General features: G+C 54.9%; 1 protein-coding gene across 1 annotated transcript; it reads left to right on the forward strand.

Annotated features, from left to right (window-relative positions):
* The first annotated feature begins 10,775 nt into the window (after positions 1-10,775).
* Positions 10,776-12,850, forward strand: HES1 (hes family bHLH transcription factor 1). The gene is made up of 4 exons (XM_030227319.2): positions 10,776-10,991; positions 11,076-11,171; positions 11,253-11,340; positions 12,067-12,850. Exons 1-4 carry the CDS (start codon positions 10,884-10,886, stop codon positions 12,549-12,551), a joined length of 777 nt encoding a protein of 258 aa, XP_030083179.2. The 5' UTR covers positions 10,776-10,883; the 3' UTR covers positions 12,552-12,850.
* The last annotated feature ends 9,786 nt before the right edge of the window (positions 12,851-22,636 follow it).

A 22,636-nucleotide genomic window follows, 5' to 3' on the forward strand; every position in this document is an offset into this window, starting at 1 on the left:
GTGATGAAAGGCTCGTTGACAGCCTGTGAGGCGATGCTGCGGGAATGGCTGCAGGCAGGGGCTCAGCCCCTCTGTGGGTATCAGCTCTGCTCCATCAGGCCCATGCCGACAGGTGATGTGACCAGGACCACCCTGCACTGCTGCCCAACCCACAACAGACATGGCAAGGCTGGACACCAGCTCAGGGATTTTGCTCTGCCTGCTCTGTGCCCTCACTCCCATGCTGTTATTTTTAGGGCATAAATAGTTAGATTTTCATAAAGAAAAAAGACCAGAATGGAAAAAGCTCTGAAGCCCTTCCTGACAGGGAACAGTCAGTTACCGTGTGTGCCCAGCCTCCCTTCAAAGTACGAGTGGCTAATCTTGTCTCAATAAAACCAGCATCATGTCAGGGTAATCAGCAGATGTCAACACTTTAATGACACTGGCAGAGTCCCAGCAAGGTCTGGAGGTTATCTCAGCTGCATCATATTCCCACGGGAAAGGTAGATAGCAAGCTCCCTCCCTCAGGTACCCACCCGATGGCTCTCAGGAGCCGTGGGGCAGGCGCAGCACTGCTGGCACCTCTGCTGCCACTCCCACTGGGCTGCTCATGGGCTCTCTGCTGCCTGCAGCCAGCCCTCCTGGCCAACCTGCCTGCCTGCACTGGGAGGGGACAGGATGAGACAGCAGGGGATGGGGTGGGATGGGATGGGATGGAGTGGGATGGGATGCCTCACTCAAGTGTGGACAGCATAAATCTTAGCTTCCCAGGTGGAGCAGCTTGGTAAACCACAGCAGCTTCAGCACCAGGTTTATGCACTCACTTTTACAACAGGCAAATTGACAGATTAGGCTGTGTACACAGATTGTGTAAACTGCTGTCGGGTGCTGCCCTGTGCCCCTCGGCGGGCGCCGGCAGGTGCCCTGTCTTCCCCGTGGGAACAAGAGGGAAACAGGGGGGACCTGCCAGCAACACAGCCCAGGGCGAGCCTGGTGTGCTCCCATGTACCCCGTTCCCTCAGCCTCCAGAGCAGGCCCAGAGGAAAGCAAGGGAGGGGGGGCCCATTGATTTAAGATGTGAGAAGGTCAAAAGTTTTCTCAAGCAGAGTTGCTATCACAACACTGAACACTTCATCCCCCTTTTTATCTGCCCCAGTATTTATTGTCCATGAGCAAATACTTGTGTTTTTATAAATTCCTTTAGAGTGAATCACCCTTCTCCTGTTTAAACCAGCAAAGACCACATCAAACAGTATCACTCCATCTAGAATTAATCATTAATTTGAAGTATTTGACAATATTTTGCCAGCATTATTTCTTCCTCTCCGCAATTAATAAAGGTTAAGCCTCAATACTGGTTCTTTTGCAGGACACTTGCTACAAAGTGGTGTCACTGGGAGCTCACAGTCCCAAACCCACTGTGGGCAGCAAGGGGAGAGAGATACAGGTCTGCACCAGGTTTTCGAGCTGGTGGAAGCGGCCTCACTGCTGCCTGCACAAAGTGTGGAGCAAGAAGCTGGGCAGCCCTGGGATGCTCCATCCCACACCTGGGGAACCTAGGGTTGGTGTCAGAAACCTTTTCACTTGGAAAGTGCAAAAAGACTGATCTTGTGTACAGGATTGTAGGAGGAAATGAAGACCTCCTCTCCCTGCTCTCACTGCAGCCTGCATGAGCACAACTTCAGATCACGCCAAAATCTGATCTCAGATGAATGCATGTGGCTTCTATTCGCTCGAGATGGAGCCCAGCCTTTAAACACCACATTTTGTACTTTGGTTTTGGTTTAAGTCTCAGGCATGTGTTTTGCTAGGACACTGCATTTTATTTAAAAATTAGTTTTGACAAGGCCTTATGTTCATGAATTCCTGCACGCCAAGTCCTGCAACATGCATCCCAGTTCTCCTGGCCTCTTCAGAGGCACCAAATCAGGGTGGTTTTGCTTCCTGCTCACAAACAAGCCATGAAATGACCTTGATTTTCCAATGTCTTTGTAGCAGGGCATTTTCCTGAGACTTTTCTGCCATTCTACTGCAGTCTTGGGATGGTTTGCAATGCAGCTTGCTTGGGAGCTCTGCTAGAGAGTGTGGCTGGTTGGTAGGTCCTGTGGCACCGGTTCTTGCTTCCAAATGGATGTGTAACATGTATAAACACACAATGGCACATGATGAAGGCAGAATACAGCTGCTAAACACAACACACAGGAGAAGGAAAGATCAGGCATGTAAGCTTGCCACAGTGACACCACTCAGGCAGGCTGAAAGAGCTCTGGGTCTCTGGCATTTCATAACCACATTTGGCTCTTAATCCAGTACTCAAGGAAGCTAAACAGGAGCAGGCTTGGGACCTTTGGGCATAATTTTCACGTTGTAACGCCTCACAAACTGTTCTCCAGGTGCCTACAGAAGGCTCTTCTAATCCACAGGTGCCTTCAGCTCTGAGAAAGCAGGGACAAGCTCCTTGGCATGCAGCACAAGCAATCTCTCCTAGCTCTTTCCTTGCCCTCTCCTGTCTGTGGCATCCAGGATGTTCATATCACAGGGGACAGGGAAGCCACCACAATGTGCTGCACTCCTGGCTGCAGCTTGTGCCGCTCAGGAGTGTGATGAAGATGGTGTTGTTGAGCAAGGCAGGAGAGCTAATTTTTTACCTCTCCAGCAGCAAGATTGCAGAAGCTGGATGATCTGTCATAAAGCCAGGGACAAGGGTTACTTCTTGCCTTGGTGCTAGTCACCTGCCAAACACTCCCCAGATTTACACCAGAAGAACCTCTTTTATTGTGGTGCAGAAACAGAGCAGGGCAAAGCACTCTGTAACAAGGGGCTGAGCCACCATAGCATCCCTGCAGGGAGCATCCCTGCCCACTCTGGCTGCTGGCATTTCTTCACCAGATTTATCACTGTATCAGCCATGTGAACACACCTTTTTTTATGGCATGAGCCTTCAGTGGACTTTTTGAAAGACAATGATGGGCCTTCGAAGGTTTGGCCAATCCTGTTTCCTGTATGCTCCTGAGCCTTGTATACATTTAAATTTGACTTGTTAACTTTATAAGGTACTTCAGACTTGTATTGTACTGAAATTGGCTGGGATCTCAGTATCTCCCTTATTCCCACGTACTTTATTCTTAGAATGCTTTGTAGTCATGTTATTGCTGTTGGGAGGTTTGGCTTTAACAGCCTCCAATAAAGATATGGGCCTGCGAAAGGGCACCAGTAGCCCAAGATTATTCAGTATCAGCAACTGAAGCACAGGTGCCTTCTGTTTGCAAGGCCTCTTACTCTGGGCAGCAGCAGCCAGCCCCAGCTTCAGCAGCAGGCAGCAGCAGGGAGGGCTCCTCTCTCCCTGGAGAAGAGGACACAGATTCCTGCACAGATTCCTATGGCTTCCCGTGGTGCAAGGAACAGCCACCAGGCATACGTGACCAGCAGCAGGCTGCAAAGGCCTCCTTTGCTGGGTTTATTTGCTGCTGCTTCTGCTTGCATCCTCACACTGGGCTGAGGTCTCACCAGTGCCCAGGCAGCAGCACTAATGCCTCCCTTTCAACACCAACACTCCAGCTCACCTCCTCAGGTACTCCCTATGCTCTTCAGAGCCCCACAGCCATCCTGCCATCAGTTAGCACTGATGTGAAGCCTCCTAGGCTACTGCAGACATCCCCCATTTTTGGCTCTCTATTATCTCTTTACATTCTGTAATATTAAAAACTTGCATCTGCGTAAAGCTAAGTTCACTATTCTACTCTGTGTCGCTCCTGGAGGATTCCTGCCTTCCCCTGTGTTCCCAGGCAGCCTGGACACATTTCTGAGGCAGCCGATGACAACACTGCCCTTCACTGCAGGGAAGGAAGGACAAGGATCTCAAAATCTCATTTCAGGATATTTCATCATGTGAAAATAAATGTCATTTCATACGACATTTCAGATTACTTATCAAATAATGATCTGCCTCTTAATGTCTAGACTTCTGGAATCTGTGCAAATTAAATGTACTTGAAAATGTATTTATTCATTACGCATAGCAATTAACGTATGATTTAAGCAATTGAACTGTAAATTACCCCCTTGTTTATAAAACAATGACATCCTCTAAAGGATAATATTTTCTATTACAGCAATTAGTAACACATCAATTCTTGACTAGCTCACAAGAGATCTCATATTAGCCCATATGAGGATGATTCTCCAGCACTATCTCTGGCACCAGGGCACGCACACAGCTCTGGACCAGCACATGTGCAGCCGTGCACCAGACAAAGCGGAAAATGCACAGGAGTTTTCCAAAAATCCCACCCCTTGCTAACACCTGTCAACGGCCAAAGCACTAATGGAGAGATTTGGCTACACATCAGCAAGCAGGAAAAGAAAAATAAGGGAGAAACCACTCCATTCTAGCACACACCCTGCGCTGCTGTCAAAGAGTGCTAACTGAGGATTTCAAATCCCCTCCTCCCACTGCCTGCCCTGGGCAGAAAAACAAACAAACATCGACCGTCCCTGTGTCCCCCTGGCACGCCGCCCCGATCACCTCACCTGCCGCCACGGCTGAACTCTGGCGCAATTGAGGCGGCTCCCCAGGGCTGCCGCAGGCAGGAGGCAGGGCGGGATCCGCTCCCCGGGTCCTCCTGGCCGCGCACCTTAGCACCGTGCCCTGCCGCCCTGCCCACGTGTGTGAAGCCATGTGTCTGCATGAGGTCGATAATCCAAAGAACATGTGATCATCCTGATACTCTTGATATAGCTGAAGGACTAATTTGAGCTCTGTTGTCACCTTGAATAATGAATACTGATTTTACAGGATTCAGATTATGAATACATTTCAATATTAGCGAGATAGGCTAATTCTCTCCATAGCACTGCCAAACTAAAACAAAACTAAAAACACCAGGGAGATCAGGCACCAAGTGCAAATGATTCATTGTACCCTGGATTTATCAGAGTCCATCTACTTACACATCAAGAAAGACGCTGGCTCTGCAAAGGCTCCATTCTGCATAGGAAAGCACTGCACCATGAAGTATCCCGTGTTTTCCTGAAAAAAATGATATAGGAATAGTGGAAATGGGAGGGCTGGCAAGTTGTGACCAATCCTATTTGTCAAGGGGAAATGCCTGGTGTCCCAAGTGCTTCAGGACCTGGTCAGACCAGGGAGGCTGAGAATTCTGTCCCCACCCTTGGTGGGGCACACAACTCCTGGCCTGCCTGCCCTCAGCAGAGCTTCCCAGAGCCGGGCAGAGCTGCCTATTGCAGCACCTCCCAAAGGTTCCAAATATTTTCTTGCTGCATCATTGCAGTTGCCAGGGTTTTGAGGATAATGTGAAGTTTACACAACACACTCCCTGCTGCCAATTCATGGCATGAAGAGAAGAGATGGTGATCAGCTGGTAAATTTAGCAGAAATCTCAATGGCAGCAATCAGTCCAGGCTGCTTTCTTGGACTGATTAATACCAAGGAGAAGGAACTGTGTCGGAAAATATGATTGATCACTCTGCAGAAGAGCATAGACACTATGGCCAAGGGCTGGCCCTGTGGGATTCATGAGTCTGCAGTCGGTGAAGGTTGAGTCTCCAGGGAGCCACATGCCAAGGCTCCCACCTGCCCTTGGCTGCAGGCACCAGCAGGGCCAGGGGAAGAGGGCAGAGGGGGCACAGAAAAGGGCTTGTGTGCTGGGAATTTAAGGGCAGGCTGACACACCCAGCCACAGGCTCCCTGCCCTGAGGACGGCTGGCGAGACTCCCACCTCGCCACGCTCCCGCCCACGTCTTCCCATTCCCCTGGCTGCGCCGACACAGCTGTGCACAGCTGGGCTGCAAACCGCACTGCTGGGCTGATCTGACTTAAAAGCCGTGTTCTGGAACAGCCTGCGGGGTTTCCTGCAGCCCCAGCATGTCAGGGATCACAGACGGCTCAGCACACTAGTGCTGCAGCAACACGGCTGGAGACTGGACTAGGATGTGCAGCTGATGCACACCCACCTTCATCTGGCTCTCAAGAGGGTTCCTTCTGCTCAGTGTTTGGGACAGAGACATCATCTGCGCCAGTGAGCCCTCATGCCCTCTCCAGCCCCACTGCCAAACTCACAGTGTTTCCATGTATGTACTCCTGCTTCATCGCTTGCAGTCTTTCCATTTCCTGCAAGCACGCAAGCACCACAGCTCCAGCACAGAGACCAACAGCCTCAGGCAGCAACACAAGTGGGATCTTAATAAATAACTTGGCTCTCACTGCCATCACCTCCCACCACAGAGGGAGTGAACGAGAGCTGAGGTGCTCCTGCTCCCCTCTGGAGCGTGGCAGTGACTGTGCATTTATTTCTGGTTCTCTGAGGGATGCAGGCTAAGCTGTCTGTCCCTCTGCCTGGAGCTCCTGTATCTTGCCAAGGATGCTGGCTGTTGTACTGGAGTGGGACTGCCCTGTCATGGTCAGCAGACTGCAAACCAGTGGTCTGGTGAACTCCAGGCATGAAAAGAGCATCTCTGAGAAGGGTATAAGGCAGCTCACAGCCTCTCGCTGGTAGCTGCAGTGCCAGATACCAGTCCAAGCCCCACAGGAAATTTAGGGATGTTCCCAGAGCTTGTTCCCAGCTGCAGTGCCTGCCAACACCCAGCCTTGGTTGCCAGCAGAGGACACCAGGCTAGAGCTGGGGCTCTGGAAAGGCACACAGGGGAAAGCTGGGGCTGCACCATCTCATGCCCATTAGCACATTGTGGCTGCTCTAGACAAACCAGAAACCTCTGAAGTAACGCCATGGGTATCAGGAAGGGAATTCCCATCCACATGGGTGGCATTTCACAGCTGCCAAAGTGCCCTCTCCGCCAGCTCCCCAGCAGCATTTCTTTGGTTCGGCAGGATAGGAGCCTGCCAAGAGGAATCAGCATAGCAAGAGATCCAGGTATCCTGGCTCTTGTCCCAGAGCCTTTCTCGGCACAGAGCCGTGCCCCAGCCTGGGCTGGGATGGGCTGGGGAGATGAAAATGGTTCTTCATTGTCTGTCCTTAGAGACTCTGGAGTTTCTCAGACTGGCACTTTGCTACTCAAGCAAAGCTTTGACCTCTTCATCCCACAGTTTCCTGCGCCATTCCCAGGGATGTGTGCACAATTCTCCTGGTTGGGTGGGCAACAGAATGAAGGGCACCAGTTTCTGGAGGCCAGGATGCTCCCTCCACACAAGGGGGTGTCACTGCAGAATGGCCAGAGCTGCCCCAAACACACCCAGCCTGACTCACGCTGTGAGGAGTAAAATGAATAAACACTTCAGCCTCTCTTCAGCAGCAGCAGCCAGGGAACAGCTGAAAGAGGCCAGCATCTGGGGAGCAGCTGCCACACAAGCACCCACCCCAAGGCTTCTCTGACAGATCTGGGACCCTGGCTCTCAGCAGGTCTTTGGGAAATGGGTTCCCAGTGGAATGACAGGGCAGCACCTGCAATAAAACCAGGGGGCTGCCTCAAAATGAGCTGCTCCTGCCATCGAGGGGGCCAGGCAGTGACACTGCTGCACAGAAGCTGCCCTCTTTACCGCAAAGACCTGGTGTGTAGGGGAGCAACGTCCATGAAAGCTTTGATTCATCTAGGGAGCTTTGTCAGGAAGTCAGTTTGAAAGTGACCTTGTCCCAAAGACCTGGCAAACGTTTATCGAGGGGAAATAAATCCTGAAACCTGCACCCAAAGCTTCTGAGATCACTCCTCCCTGGGGAGCTGGTTGGATATGGATTGCACAACAGCTTCTGGGATGGGAACTACGAGCAGAGGCATGTGTGCAGGGCTGTCCAGAGGAGACACCTGTGCCAGGGACATGTCCCTGAGACTCAGCACTTGTTTTCCAGCCTTCAGGGTGGTGACAGCTTTGAGCTGTGGCCAGGCTAGGTTTTCAGCTTGTGACCCAAAGAGGAAAGGCTTGCTACGCAATCCCTGGGATCCAACTTGCAACCCAGTTCTTACAAGCAACTTGGTTTCTATTTTCTGTATTTCCTAGGATCCTTCAAGCTTTGGATATTAAAACACTTGGATCTCTAGAAGCACATGTTGCTCATCTTGGCTGCTTCCTAAAGGACCAGAAAGCAGGCACAGCCAACCCTGCCACCTCCTTACCTCCTGTGTGCTGCACCAGCAGCAGCATCCTATTTTATTCCTTCCTACCCCTGGGCCCGTGCCCAGGACTAGTCTAAATTTTCTTGCCAACACATTTTTCCTCCAAGATGTTCTGCCAGTCAGTAAAGCCCTAATGCATTGTCTAAAGGTTCTTCCCAAATCTGTTTTGGACAATTCCCAAATTGTAATCCAAGATGACTGCCCGAGCAAAGCAAAAACATTTTGGGAGGACTGTGGGACAAAGGACATCCCAGTCCCTGGGGCAGTCCCTCATCTCAGGGTTTCACCTCCCCCTTGACACCTCTTTCATAAGAGAAGGTGGGGCTAGAGATGCCCAGAGGATCTGTTCCAGATCCCCTCAGCAGTTAAAAACTTCCTCACTACCGCCTTCCAGCCTAAACTTGGCCTCAGCCATTTCACTTCCAGAGACATCCTTCCATGCAAATCCTCCCCTTCCTCTCCTGATCCCCGGGGAATTCACAAGTATACGTGCTTCCGCTTGGAGATCACAACCCTTGCACATGAAGGCATTTGGCAGCAGCAGGCGGAGCAGGAGATGTGCAGCAGGGGCACACCAGTGTCGCTGCTCCCGCTGCCCGGGCAGCGCTCGCTGCTGCACCTGAGAAGGCTCTGCCGAAGCAGACGCTTTTAGAGGCGCAGTCCCCACACCCCAGAAGGAACAGACACCCTGCAGGCTCTGCAGCGGGCAGGGAGCGAGCTCAGCAAGGGGAGCTGCTGCCAGGCCATTCCCAGGTGTGGGCGAGGGCTGGCAACCCCTAATGACAGCCTGTTCTTGCTGCCTGCCCCGCTCTCGTCCCACAGAGACACCGACCTGTTGCCGGCAATTACAGGCGGTTTGCAGCTCCTGGGCTGCCACAAACACAGACATAATTGCAGCCTGTTCTCACTCCGGCCGGGAGGGACCGGGCTGCCCAGCGCCACGTTTCCTCAGCCCTTTGCAAATCCCCGGAGGAGGGACAGGGAACACCGGCTCAGTAATTGTCATAACTTTCTTCCCCACCAATACATGCAAATATCAGCACTAGAAGAAATACTGATCCAGCGGAGAGTTTCTCAGCTCTCCAAAAACTGACTGCAGTTTTCACACTAATGTGTTGTCTCCGATTTCCCCACGAAGATAAGTGTGAAAGTGCTTTTCGGCACTGACTTCCCAGTGCAGTCTCGGTCTTTTCCTCACTCGAGTTTGTCCAGCTGCCTAGATAATTGAAACCTACGTCAAATATTGTTCATCTGAAGTCAAACCTTGCACGCTGAAGGCTGCTTTTTTTTGCCTTTTTTTTTTTTTTTTTTTTAACTCAAAGGGCTTGTGGCTCCATCAAGGAGCTGAAAGAAAGCCTGGATTTGTACTTTTCCGCAGTTTTAAACATGACACTCTCCCTTTTATTTATTTTTCTTTTTTTAAACTCTGAAGGCTCAGCAGGCAAGCCTCTGCAGGGACCAGGGCTTTGCACCGGTGAGATCTGCAAACATGTCTCTTCTTTCTTGAACTTTATTTTTCTCACGGTCTCTGAAAAGGCAAGATCGGGTGATACGTGTGGGATTGGCCCTGTACAGGTGCAGATCAGGTACAAGAGGAGGTGGAAGAACATTACTGTGTATACTCAAAAAAAAAAAAAAAAAAAAAAAAAAAAAAGAGAGAGAGAGAGAGACAGAGAAAGAGCGAGTGAGCACATTTTTGAATAGGCCAGGTCTAGTTCTTGGCAGGATGACTCAGGCCTAGCTGGCAGACTATGGGAATAGGAGTGTGAGAAAGTCAGTCAAGCGGAGGGGAGAAAAAAAGGATTCAAGTCCCCAGGCAAAATACTTTTTTTTTTTTTCCCTTTTTTTAAAGTAACCCACAAACTGTCCAAACCAGCCGGAGGTGGCAGCAGGGCGGCTGGGCCAGGCCCGGGAGACACGCACCTCCCTCCCCGCGGTTTCGCCCGTGTCCCCAATGTCAGCGCACGCACCACCGCGTCCCAGCCGGGCAGCAGAACCAGCGGCGGCCACCGCCCTCGGGCCTGAGTGTGGCACCGCACACCTGCCCCGTGCCCCGCGCTGCTCCGGGCACCGGCCCTGCCCAGCCCCGGGCACACCTGCGGGGGCAGGGGCAGCGCCGCGTGGCATTGCCCGGGCGGGCGTGGGGACACCTGGGCGACCGGGGGGTGACCAGGTCTGCTGTGGGGAGACTTGGGTTTCCCTGGGGAGATCTGGGCGACCGCGGCAATGCTGCGGGCACCGTAGGAGGACGCAGCCGCCGCAGCGCGTCCCGCGGTTCGCCGCAGCCCCCGCACACAGTAGCTGCGCTCCGGCCACCACAGCTGGGCCCGGCCCGCCGCGTCCCGGCCATCACCCCGGAGGGCCGCGGCCCCCCACAGCGCAGCCCGCCCCGGGGCCGCCGGTCCCCGAGGAGAGCGGGCGGGGCCGCGCCTGCCACGGGCGCCAATTAACCCGGTAATTAGCGCGGCACTCCCCGCGCCCCCCCCGCCGCGGGCGGTGCCCAAGGGGTTAAACCGCGGCCGCCCGCCCCGTGCTATTGGCCGGCGGCCGCCGCGCGGCGCGCAGCCAATGGGCGGGCGCCGTCCACGAGCGGGGCCGCGTGCGGGCGGCGCCCATTGGCTGGGCGCGAGTGTGGGAACGGCGGCGGGGGACGTTTCACACGAGCCGCGCGCGTGCGGCGCGCGCTATATAAGTAGGGGCGGCCAAGGGCGCGCGGCACCCGCGCCCCGTCGGCCCTGCCGCCGCCGCCCCGAGCGCTCCCTCACGGCACGGCCCGGCCCCCACTGCCGCGGTGCGCCTCTTCCCGGCCGCGCACCATGCCGGCCGACCTGATGGAGAAGAGCACCGCCTCGCCGGTGGCCGCCACCCCCGCCAGTGTCAATGCGACGCCCGACAAGCCGAAGACGGCGGCGGAGCACCGCAAGGTAAGGGCGGCCGGGACGGGATGGGACGGAACGGGCAGCGCCGTGCGGAGCCGTGCCGGACGCTGACTGTCGTCTCTCTTGTAGTCCTCCAAGCCCATCATGGAAAAGCGGCGGCGGGCGCGCATCAACGAGAGCCTAGGGCAGCTGAAGACGCTCATCTTAGACGCACTGAAGAAGGATGTAAGCGCAGGGGGGTCGGGGCGGGGGGTGCGGGGGCAAACGGCGCTGCCGGGCCGGTCTGAGCCCCGCCTGTTCCCGCAGAGCTCCCGGCATTCCAAGCTGGAGAAAGCCGACATTCTGGAGATGACCGTCAAGCACCTGAGGAGCCTCCAGCGAGCCCAGATGACTGGTGAGTCCCGAGGGGGAGCCGGAGAGAGGGCGCTGGAGTGGCACTGCCTGCAATCCGGGGGCATCACACACTCGGCCTTCCTGCTCGGTAGAGGGGATAGCAGGAGCACCAGGCTCTGCATCCCCGGGGAGCAGTGGAGGGAAGGGTCGTGTGTTCTGTACCTGTGTTCTTGGTGCCAGTGGCTCCACACCTGAATCGTGTTTTCATGGGGGACACAGTGCTCCATCTCTGCTACTGGGGGGGGGGTGAGGGTCATAATGTTTTGTGATAGTGTCCCCAATAAGGAGATGCTGGGAAGGTCACTGTGTTGTTTGTGGATTTCTGGTGCTGGAGGGCACGTGGAGGGCTGCAGTCCTAGCTTGAGTTCCCTCTGCTAGCAGAGCTGTGCCCTGCACATGAGTCTGTTTTGGGGGTGTGAGAGGCACAAGAGCCACTGGAGGACCTGTGTTTCCAACCTGGGTCTCTGGTATATAGAGACATAATGAGATTCTTGGGACTTATCTGTTCCCCACCTGGGTCCCTGGTGCTGGTGGACTTGGTAGCAGAGAGGCTGTGCTCTCTGTCTGAAATCTTGGTGCTTGGGAACACAAGACATACTGCCAAAGGGGCTGCTTTCTCCATCTGGATTCCTAGCTCAGAGGGGCTGTAGGATGCAATGCTGGTAGGCTGTGCACCTCTCTTCCCTGTGGAGCCTGCTGACTGCTCTGTGCCTCTCTCCTCCCACAGCTGCCCTGAGCACAGACCCCACAGTCCTGGGCAAGTACCGAGCCGGCTTCAGCGAGTGCATGAACGAGGTGACGCGATTCCTCTCCACCTGCGAGGGCGTCAACACTGAGGTGCGCACCCGGCTCCTGGGCCACCTGGCCAGCTGCATGACCCAGATCAACACCATGAACTACCCTGCGCCCCCCCCGCCGCCCCCGTTGCCACCAGCCGCAGCCTTTGGGCCACCCCTGGTTCCTCCAGGTGGGGGCGTGGGGCCACTCCCGGGCATGCCTTGCAAGCCGGGTGCCGATGCAGCCAAGGTGTACGGTGGCTTCCAGCTGCTGCCAGCCTCTGATGGGCAGTTCGCCTTCCTCATCCCCAGCACTGCCTTTGCTCCTGGTGGAGCTGTGCTGCCTCTGTATGGCGGCCCACCCACAGCTGCCACTGCTGCCTCGCCGCCAGGCCCACCACCTGGCACGGCCGACTCAGTCTGGAGACCCTGGTGAGGGTGGTGGGCACCGGACTGGACTTGGCAATGCACCCCGTGCTGCTGGCACGGCTGTACATAGATTATATGTTCATATTGGATTGTGCCTTTGTACCATAGCACTCCCTTGACAGTGTTTCGTGTTTTACACGAGATCTTTTTTTTCTTCCTTTCCTCCCTTTCCTTATGTGACACCAAAGATTGGGGGTTGGTTTTTTGGTTGGGGTTTTTTTTTTTTTTTTTTTGTTTTGTTTTGTTTTTTGGTTTTTGTTTTTGAATGCTCTTAAAATAAAAGTTTCCCTTCCATTTTGGAAGGCCTTTGGAGAAAATTTGAGCTCTGGCATGTGTGCATAGGAGGGACCCCAGTTCCTGGCTGCCTGTGGATCTTGCTGCTCCAGGCTGCCTTGTCCTGTTTGCCAGACTGAAGCTGTCACTCAGACCCTCTGTCCCCTCTGTCTTGTGAAATCACCTGGCCCCTCTCCCTGCCCTGGGGCAGATGTAATTACTGCTTCTTTGGGAGCAGCTCAATTAATCAGACTTGTTAAAAGGAGCTTGTATTTGCAGAGCTGGTGAATGTGCTGTGGGACTCACCTCTGCTCTGTTCTGGCACCTCGGGCTGATGGAGTTGGTGTGGTAAAGCAAGACATGGAGCTGCCCGGGTGAGCCTGCTGCCCTGAACCCGGAGGAGCCTGCTTCCCAGGTTGTAGTGTAAATTGCAAGTGACTCCAGTCAGTTGATTGAGAGAGTGGTGCCTGCCAGCTTCTCGAGTTACAAAAGCAGTGGCTCTCCGCAGGGCAAGCCTGACACGAGTGCTCCTGTCTCCTGGCTGACGGGCTGCAGCAGGCGCTGGGCACCACCTCCACCTGGACTTAAAAGCGTAGAGCTGTTCCCAACCCTGAGCAGCAGCCAAGCTCTGCTTGGTGATTAATGCTTTGCATGTGGTTTTGATAGAGTTGGGCATTTCCTCTGCTGTTATATGGAAAACACGTGGTCGAGGGAGTGATGTGCGGCTGCAAGGACTCTGTAATCAAGAGCTGCAGCTGACCCCTGTGACTTGAGGATGCCCCGTTTCCAGGCAAGATGCAAGCCATAGATAGTGGCGAGCAGCAGTCTCAGGTTACAGCTTGCACGGCCCTTCTTAACAAGTCCTAACTCAGAGCGGACAGCTTTAAGATATGCCAGGATCCACTGGGGTTTCTGTCCAAATCCTGCTGCAAAAGCTTGTTGGATTTTGTCGGGATCAACCAGGTGCTTGACTGTATCCAGGTGCTGGGGAAAAGAAAGCTGGGGAGAGTGAGACCAGATGGATTAAACCTGCTGGGGTTTGACTCCCCATCTTTGCTCCTGGTAAAGAAACATACTCACCTGATCTGAAAATGCATCCTGGGAAGAGGGTTGGTATGTGCCTGGGATAGGCAGTGGCTGAGCTTTCTTTCCCTTTCAACAGCCAGAGTGTCACCTTTCTGCACTGGAGGTTCTGGGGATTAGGAGTTGAGCCCACCTTGTGTTCAGAAAAGTGTTCCCAGGACCTGTCTCAGAATTGCATCAGACCAACTCCTGTTGCTGGATGGCTTGTGTGGAGCTGATGTAGACCAGTCATGCATCACCTATAAGAGTGAATGCTGTTCCATATGAGCAGAATCTTCCTTTTTTGCTGAAGCAGTTGGTTTGGAAAGCACATTAGAAAAAAGAGACTCTGCTGTAGGCTAATGGAGAACATACAGCAGATCCCGGAGTGAAAGACAAGATGAACCTATTTGCTAATGGAGTTTAAATAGCCTAGTATAAAGCAGATACGGCATGCTTGGGCCGGTTTCTCCAAAGCTTTCTCTGTTTACTCTATCCCACAGCCTGTTGACATGAGAGATCTGCTTGAGTTTTTGAGTTTTAAGGGGATCAGAGCAATTCCCAAGAGCCGTGCTCTTGGTGCCAGTTCACTGAGCCTGTGACAAATTGGGATGACAAATGCAGGCTGTGGGTCTGTGGATCATTGTGTGTGGGAATTCTCCTTCAGGTGCAGCAAATGCCTTTAAACTGATGCTGTGGGATGAGCAGGAAAGAGTAAGGGAGGAGTGCCAGGGAAGGTACAGGCTGAGCTATGACCCTCCACAGGGACTGTTCAGGACAGGTAGGAAAAGGGACTGGACTTAGCGCTGCCAGATGGGATGCAGCTCCTGTTGGCTTCCCGGGCACCTTGCGGAGCACTCTCTGCCAGTGGAGAGGATCCTGGGAAGGGCTGGAGGCAGGTCTTTCTCTCACGACCATTCTTGGGTTGGTCAGCACTTTCCACAATCCCTTGGGTGCATTTGCAGACCCAAGGGTGCTGAGCTGGAAGGAGCAGTGCACTTGCACGGGGGTCCTTGTAAAGGGGGCTTTTCCTGCCTTCCCAGCACCCTGCCTTGCCCCCCACCCACCACGGAGCTTACAGCCCCGGCTGCCCCTCGCAGCTCCGCAGCTCCCTTCCATCTGCTGCTGCTGCCGTCCCGGGAAACCTGTCATTAAAGTCAATTAACTTTTCCCACACTCCTCGTGAGCGGTGCAAAAGCCCCTCCTTGCTTCCTCCTTGGCTCTTAAGTGCTACCATATGGCACAGGCCCCCGCGCCCCCCCACGCCCGCCCTGCCTTTGATTCCAGCCAGACAGCCGGAGCTTTATGATTTAAGCCGGGAGAGCCCTCGTACCAAGCCCTGGGCCGCTCTGCGGCCAAGGTGGTTTTTTTAGCAGGCAAGGCTGTTTTCTGGCAGGAAATGAATAGCTCCCAGATGAGCTCAGGAACCTGAGAGGTCGTGAGAAAGGAGCGAACCCCCGGCGCGGTGGCGGGCTGCCAGCGGTGTGGAGAGCGCGGGAGGGAGCGCGCCGCTGCCGCCGCACACGAGCGCGCCCGGCCCCCGCTGGCAGGCGGCGGGGCCGGCAGCCGCGGCCGCACGCCGCCCGCACGCCGCGGCCGGGACCCGGCCCTTCGGCGGCACAGCCCCCGGCCGGCTGTCCACAGCCATCGGCCGCGCTCCTGCCAAGGGCCCGCAGCCGACGGCTGACCTTGGGCCGGCATCCAGGCGTCCGGCCTGCAGGGAGCGTGGGGTGGTGAAAAAGCAGCCTGGCAGCTGGGCTGGGATTTGGGGGAGCCAGGACAAGAGTCCCCCGGGAGCCGCACTGCAATCCTGCCTGGGGGCTGCGTGCAACAGGGCCTGTGAGCAGCTTGGGGTGGCCGTGTGCTGCGGGGGTTGAGATGCTCCAGCCCCAGGGCTTCCAGTTGGGACACACTGCCCGGTGGTGGGACCAGACTTGCCAGCGCATGGCTCTGGCTTGCACCAGCGCCTCTAGGCCAGCAGCCCCCTTCGCTCTGCCCCTGGGGCAGGGAAGGAGACCTGTGATTTACAGGGGTGACGTGTTTAACTTAAAACAAGTCAAACAAAAGCCCGGTTTGTTTTGCGGAGCACAGACTTCCTGGGGGGATCAGCCCACACAAATGACTCCACTCCCATTTATTAAACATCTGTGGCCGTGCGATCAGCTGGTGCTGGGAACGGCTGGGACAATCTTATCCCCTTCCCAGCCTCTGCAGCAGGAGTGATTTCTGACATCTCTGCCCAAGAAGAGCTGTGCCCCAGGGGTACCAGCTCCCCATTCCAGTGTCCTTCAGGTATCCAAGGACAGCGATATGATCCACACAGGCCGTAGCCTCTGGACTGTTTCCCTGCTCAGCCCTGCACGAACATCCACACTGAGCACTGGCAGCAGGCTGGGGGCACATGTCCCTTGTACCAGCACCATAGTGAGGGTTGTGAGGGGGCTGTGTGGCACTGAAGGGGTGTGGGTTGGAGGGGGCCTGCTCGTGGTGTGTTTGCCAAGGGGAGGGCAGGGGCAGCAGGGCAGAGGTGCTGTTGCTGAAGGACAGCCTTGGAGGTAGGGCTACCTGCAATCTGTAATGATTAGGAAGCTGCTCCCAGAAGGGGTTTATTGCCAATAAAGCCAGCTCAGCACAACTGCTGGGGCATTAACCCTTATCTGCCTGGTGTGATAAGAGCCCTGGGCTTTGCCTTCTGGCCCCAAGTGAGCAAACACCCGCCACAGGGCATGGTACAGACTGCACCATGCCCTGTCACTCTGGGGACACAGCCAACATCCTGTGTGGCTGGAACGCACCGCCCCAGCACACGCTCCCAAAGCCCCTGGCCCGGCTCCCCCCGCCTGCTGCCCTGCACACAGGGGTGAGCAGCAGGAGCCGCAGGGGTGAAGGCTCTGTACCCAAACTCCCGAGGGGTTCAGCTGAACAAAAGCCGCATCCTGCTTAATTAAAAGCAGACCTGCTGTAATGAGCCTGCCAGCACAACAGTGTGGCTTGGGCAGTGCTGCTAGAACAGAGGCTGGGATTCAGCCTCACTGCAGGACTGAGACATGAGGTGGCTCATGGGCTGTGAGCCGGGGCTGGGAGCCAGGGCTGGGTCACCCTGTGACTGCCTGCAGAGCCATGTCTCTCTCCGTGTCCTCCCAGCCCTGCTGGGAGACACAGCCTGTCTGACCTAGCCTGCTGTTGCATACCACCTCGACAAAACTCATTCCTAAAATTGCACCAGGAGCGGGGCCTCTGCTGGGTTCTTCTCCCCAGGTGAGGTCACACACCATTCCTGGGCTGTTGGCTCCCCTCACACCACCCAGCTGCGCCGGTACCAGGACCAACAGCAATCGTGCCTGCCCTGCAAGGGGCACATGTCCCAGGCTGTGCCAGGAGGAGGCTGCTCCCTGCTTGGGGCTGGGATGGCACACACTGCTCTGGATATGGGTGCTCTGGGGTGCCTCGCAAGAGCCTTTCCAATGGTGACCTTTTTTTTTCTGTTGCTCTGTCAGCTTTTTCTTGCTGAAAGTGTTGAGGAATATTCTTAATGCAGGTACCTTGGTGTGCAAGCTGCAGGTTGTTCCCTGGGCAGGGGGAAATGGCTGGAGCTGCAGAACAGGCTGTGAACTGGCACCAGTCGTTTGCCTAACAAAGGACATAGGGCCTGTGGCACAGCCCAGCAGGGATGTGGCTGGTCACCCAGAGACTCTGCAGGACCCAGTGAAGAGCAAGAAGACCCCTGACTAAATCACACCATTGGACCAAGAGGCACATAGAGCACAGACTGTGAGTCTATAAAACTGCAGGGATTGCTGTATTCAGGTCTCTCCCTGGGAACACACAGCTTGACCTGTCGTCATGTCACTGCACCACGATTAAATTAGGAACCAGAGGTCTGGGCTCTGTTATGGTAAACATGGAGTTGAGTCAGGGAATGAAACTTGCTTGTGTGAGTGTGGGATGTGCAGGGAGTCAAAAGGGGTACCCACTGGCTCACTGGAACTACCCACTGCAAAGGGGCTTTGGTCCCAGCAGTGAAAGTGCAGGGTGGTGTGAATGTGACCCCCAGAGTGGCTCCTCAATGCTCAGACAGGAATATCCCTTTAAAAGAGGGCTGTCAGCAATGACTGGAGGCTCCCACAGCTTGTCCCACTGCAGAAGATGGGCTGTACCTCTGTTTTCTGGAAAACATTATGAGTTCTTGAAACCGTAAAACAATCTGGCTGGTGTTTCTTCCTCTGACGCTGGAAATCTGGACAGTGTTTGTAGCAAGAGAGGGATACAGATGCATGCTGAACCTCAGTTATGTATCTTGCCTGGCTCTGGCCCTTACAGCCCTGCTGCCCCCCAGGCACAGATAAACCCCCATCTCATTTGGCAGTGCTGACACACATGGGGCATCTGCCAAACAGGGGAAGTGGTACTGGGCCCCAGCAGCATCCTCACTGGTGGTATAAAGCTGACAGGTATAAAGCTAGACCAACACAGGCTGATCCTTCGAGGCTTGGGAAACATTTGGCTTTTTTGCATCTCTAGTATCAGCCTGAGCCTCATTCCTGCCTCCATCAGTAACAGGCTCATGTCCAGACCTGGGAGACAACCTGCCTTTGTTCCAGCAGTGACACGAATCCTGTTTATGGCAGGGGAGAGCAAATGGTCCATTGCACTCAGGCCTTCGACAGCAACATGTAAATGCAAGGCAATACTGCAGGCCTGCATGGCTGGGGAAGAGGAGCCAGGACATCCCTCAGGGCTGCATCACAGTGGGTGCTGGAGGAGATGATGAGCCTGGAAGGGAAAGGGTAGCTTTGGGATAATGATGCATCAGGACAAATCCTTCCAGTAAGCAGTATTTTCAACCAAACCAGTCCCCTGCATGTTGAATGGACAGGGAAATCAGAGCACTTATCCCTAGCTCTGCATCTGGGGGGCTCTGACTGGTCATCAGCTGCACAAGGGTCTCACAGCAGACTCCAACAGGCCTGATGGATACTTCCTTGCTCCCTGCAGCCAAGCTTCGCTCCTCACTGTGGGATCAGTGCTGCTGTGTCCCACAGTACAGAGCTCTGCACTTCCCACGGGGCATTTCCTTTCAGCCACCCTTCAGCTTTTATTGTGCTTCAAAACAGAGGCTGGCAGCTGAACAGCCTGGGCTGGTGTTTCTGAGCAGGCTCCAAGCAGATGTTTGTGCTCACAGCCGGGGCTGGCGCTCCCTGCCTTCCCCGCTGGGCTCAGCTGCGTGCGGGCAGGCTGCAGGCAGAGCCTGTGGGCGGGCAGCCCCTGCCTGCAGTGCTGCCTGTGTGCGTTTGAGAGTGGGCCTGGTGCACAGGCTGAGTGGGGTCGTGTCTCCTCAAAGGGATGAGGAGCTGGACCACCATGGCCACCCACGGCTGAAGTAATGGATGAGGGCTGTGGGATGAGAGCCCAAAACCAGGCAAAGAGGAGAGGGGCATGGCTGAGAGCTGCATTGTGCTTGCTCAGCCAGTGTCACGGTGAGCACAGTGAGCACAAGGGTCACAGAGAACCTCTTGGGAAGCTCCTCCCAGGCTGGGTCAGCACAGTCACCACTCCCTCTTCCTTCATCCTCACCCCCACTGCAGATCTTGCATGGGGTGAAGGGCTCTCTTTTCACTCACTCAGTGTTTGCCAGTCTGGAGAAGTGTGCTGTCATTGCAGCTGGTTAACCATCACCCATGTGAAAAAGGACAGGAAAATGTCTGACAGGATGGACTATCTATGGCCTCCCATCTTTCACAGGGGAGGCTCGGGCCCAACTGGTCCCACGCATGTGCTGGTGGTTGCGAGTTGCTCCAGCCATGGCTGTGGTGTCAGCCACATTTCACAGCTCAGAGCTGTCCCTCTTGTGTTAAAGCCCAATGAGACACCCCTCTCATAGTAAACATGAGCCAGTTTATTGCTTGCTGGAGTCATTTCCCTGGAAGGTCAGGAGGGCTTTCCTTGGAGCTTGAGACGGCCTGGTAAGTTCCACTGAGCAAAGGTGTTACGAGAGCACCATGTACTGGGAAGAACAGTACTGGGTCCTAGGGATGCCTGCAGCCTCATCTAAACCTTGGAACATAGTCCTGTTTGTCTTCTCTTGCTCTTCAGGGTTCTGTACTCTGGGTTTCCCCTCCCACTTGTTTATGGCACTGATGCAGAAATTTGTGATGGCTGTAAATGCCAGCAGTTTGCTGATTGCATGCTCACCTGGTTTACTGAGCCACAGACAAAAGAGCTAAAACCCCTTCCAGGGTCTGAAACTGTGTCATCCCAATGGGCAAGAAGAAGGGGGTTACTTATGCATTTGCTTCAAAAGCATCTGGATGTAAAATAGGGTGATGCACCTCAGGGCAAGGGCATCGCCAGCATCCGTGGGGACTGCCCTGTGACACAGGCTCGCTGTCTGCACCAGGGAGGCAGCTGGGCACTCCCTCATCCCCTCCAGGCTTCATGAGCAGGAGGCCAACCCCTGCACAGGCTTCCAGATCTTCTGCCCTCAATCCCTCTGCAGCCCAGGCAAACTGACAGAAAGCTTTCCCCAAGGGCTCAGGCACCGCGGACCCAGGTTCTGCACCAGAGCCGGCCCAGCATCGCAGGGGACTGCTCCTGACGGTGTCCCTGCCTCCAGCCGGATATTGCCAGGAGGCTTTGGAGAAAGGGCAACCCCACCCGGAGTGTGAGAGCCCAGCAGGAGCTCGGCTGCAGCTGCGGCAGGGCTGAGCAAAGCGATGCAAGATGTCTGGAGACGGCCAGCTACCGGCGGGAGCGTGTGGGAGAGAGCTGCCCTCGGCGGGGCTCTGCCTGCACGGGAGGGACCACACAGACGCTTCGCCCTCCAGCCCTGCACAGCCTCAGGATGCCTGGAAAGAGGAGCACAGATTTTCCATCCACCCCCAAACTGGGTACTCCCTCCAGAGCTGCTCCATCCCACCCAAAATTATAGGAAGGGGTCAATCTAGTCCCTGGCAGGGGTCTGAGGGAGCTGTATGTGTGCTGCTGGGTGCTGGGGTGGCACAGGTATTGGTCTCTGGGGTCACTGTGGCTGAGGAAGTTTTGCATGGGACCCCAGAGATGAGTGAATGAATACTTGGCCAGGCAGAGCCCATGAAGGCAGCCTGGGGAGAAGGGCAGCAGAGCTGAGGCTGGTGTCAATAGAACACAGTGATGGGGACACCCTGTCACCTCACTGTGTGTGTTGGGAAGTACCAACAGCTGCAGTCCTGCCAAGCCCCAAGCAGGGAAGGACCCTGTGCACAGCCATGTCAGAGCATGTTTGCACAGAAAGAGTAAAACTTCAGATACCGGGTGTTGTTTCAACCCCAGAGCCTGCTCAATAGTAAGTTGCCCTCCAGAGACCTCCCCTCTGGACACAGAATGGAAGTAGCAGCCTCAGCACTTTGTCAGGAGCAGGGAGCTTTCTGCCTCTCAGCCCTGTTGAATAGCTGCAGAATTCATTACAGCCCCATTTCACTTCTCCCTCCAATTATCCCTGTGGACAAAGGGCTGGGGCTGCAGCGGAAGGTCCCTTTCAGGAGGTGCCGGTGGCAGGACATGCTGCTGGGGCTCGCTCGAAAGCTCCTTTGCTGGGGAGCAGTGACCTGAGTCCTGCAAATGCCACTTTTCGGCCGGGGCAGTAAGTGTGCACAGGGTGGCAGCACCAGGACTCATCACCAGGGACTGGGAGATGCTCCCTGCAGGGCAGGAATTGCCCCAGTCTGCATATGACTGAAATACCCTGCAATATGTATTGCAGGGTATTTCAGTCAAAAGATACGAAAGATTACTTTAATTAAGTACCAGACTGTCATTTTATCTCTACAAACACAATGGTGATTTGGCCCATTTGGCACTTCTTTGCACAGTGACTGTGAAGCTGCCGAAGACCACTGGTGCTGCTTGCAGTGTGGCTCAAGGGACTGGGCTCCTGCAGGTGACACCTTGTATCCAAGGTCCCAGATGTCATCTCTGCTGCACTGGCCACCCAGGTCACCACTCTCCAGCCAGCCATGTGTAGGCCCATCAGCTTCTAAGGTGAAGAAACAGGCAGCAATTGGCACCAGAGCCGTTGGGGCTCTCTGAGAGCCTGGAGCTGGGGTTGAGGATGATGGGGTGGATGTGATACCTGGGTAAAGGCTGGCCTTCACTGGTTTCCTCCCTGACAGCTTGGAGAGGCCCCTCACCTCCTGAGATGCTGAGCCCCAACCATGCTCATAACAGCAGAGCCTTTCTCCTGCCCAGCAGAGCAGAACTCACTGAAGGGAGATTTTAGGGGGGATTATGCTGAGTAAACTTTGGTGTGGGGAAGGGGAAAAGGGGCAGATGCCCAAAGTCTTCAGGCTTTGTGGGGGCATTTGCAGCTGTGTGGGCAGGGAGGTTTGTGCAGCCTTTTCTTTGTTTGTTCCTTCCACCGCTGGCTTTGCAAGACTTAAGGGTTGTTTTGGAGGAGCTGGCACAGGAGAGTGACTTTGCACCAACAGGTCCAATCCTGACACACTTGAAGCTATTGCCAAAGGAGGCTGTACCCAGGCTGAGAAACCCCAGGAGAGCGAGACAAGGACTGAGGACGTTTCCGATGGAGGCAGACAGGACACTCAGCCTACTTAGTTTATCAGGAAGAAGATCAAGAGGTGGCTTGATTACAGTCACAAGGACCTTGGTTCAAAAGTATCCTGGCAGAAATAACGAACCAGGTACTTAAGAGCTCTTTAATCTAGCAGGGAAAGGCAAAACAAGGGCCAATTGCTCCACATTTCCAGCAGTCCAATGATTAAC

The sequence above is a fragment of the Serinus canaria genome, chromosome 9 (assembly GCF_022539315.1).
Source record: "Serinus canaria isolate serCan28SL12 chromosome 9, serCan2020, whole genome shotgun sequence".
In the NCBI taxonomy this organism is placed as follows: domain Eukaryota; kingdom Metazoa; phylum Chordata; class Aves; order Passeriformes; family Fringillidae; genus Serinus; species Serinus canaria.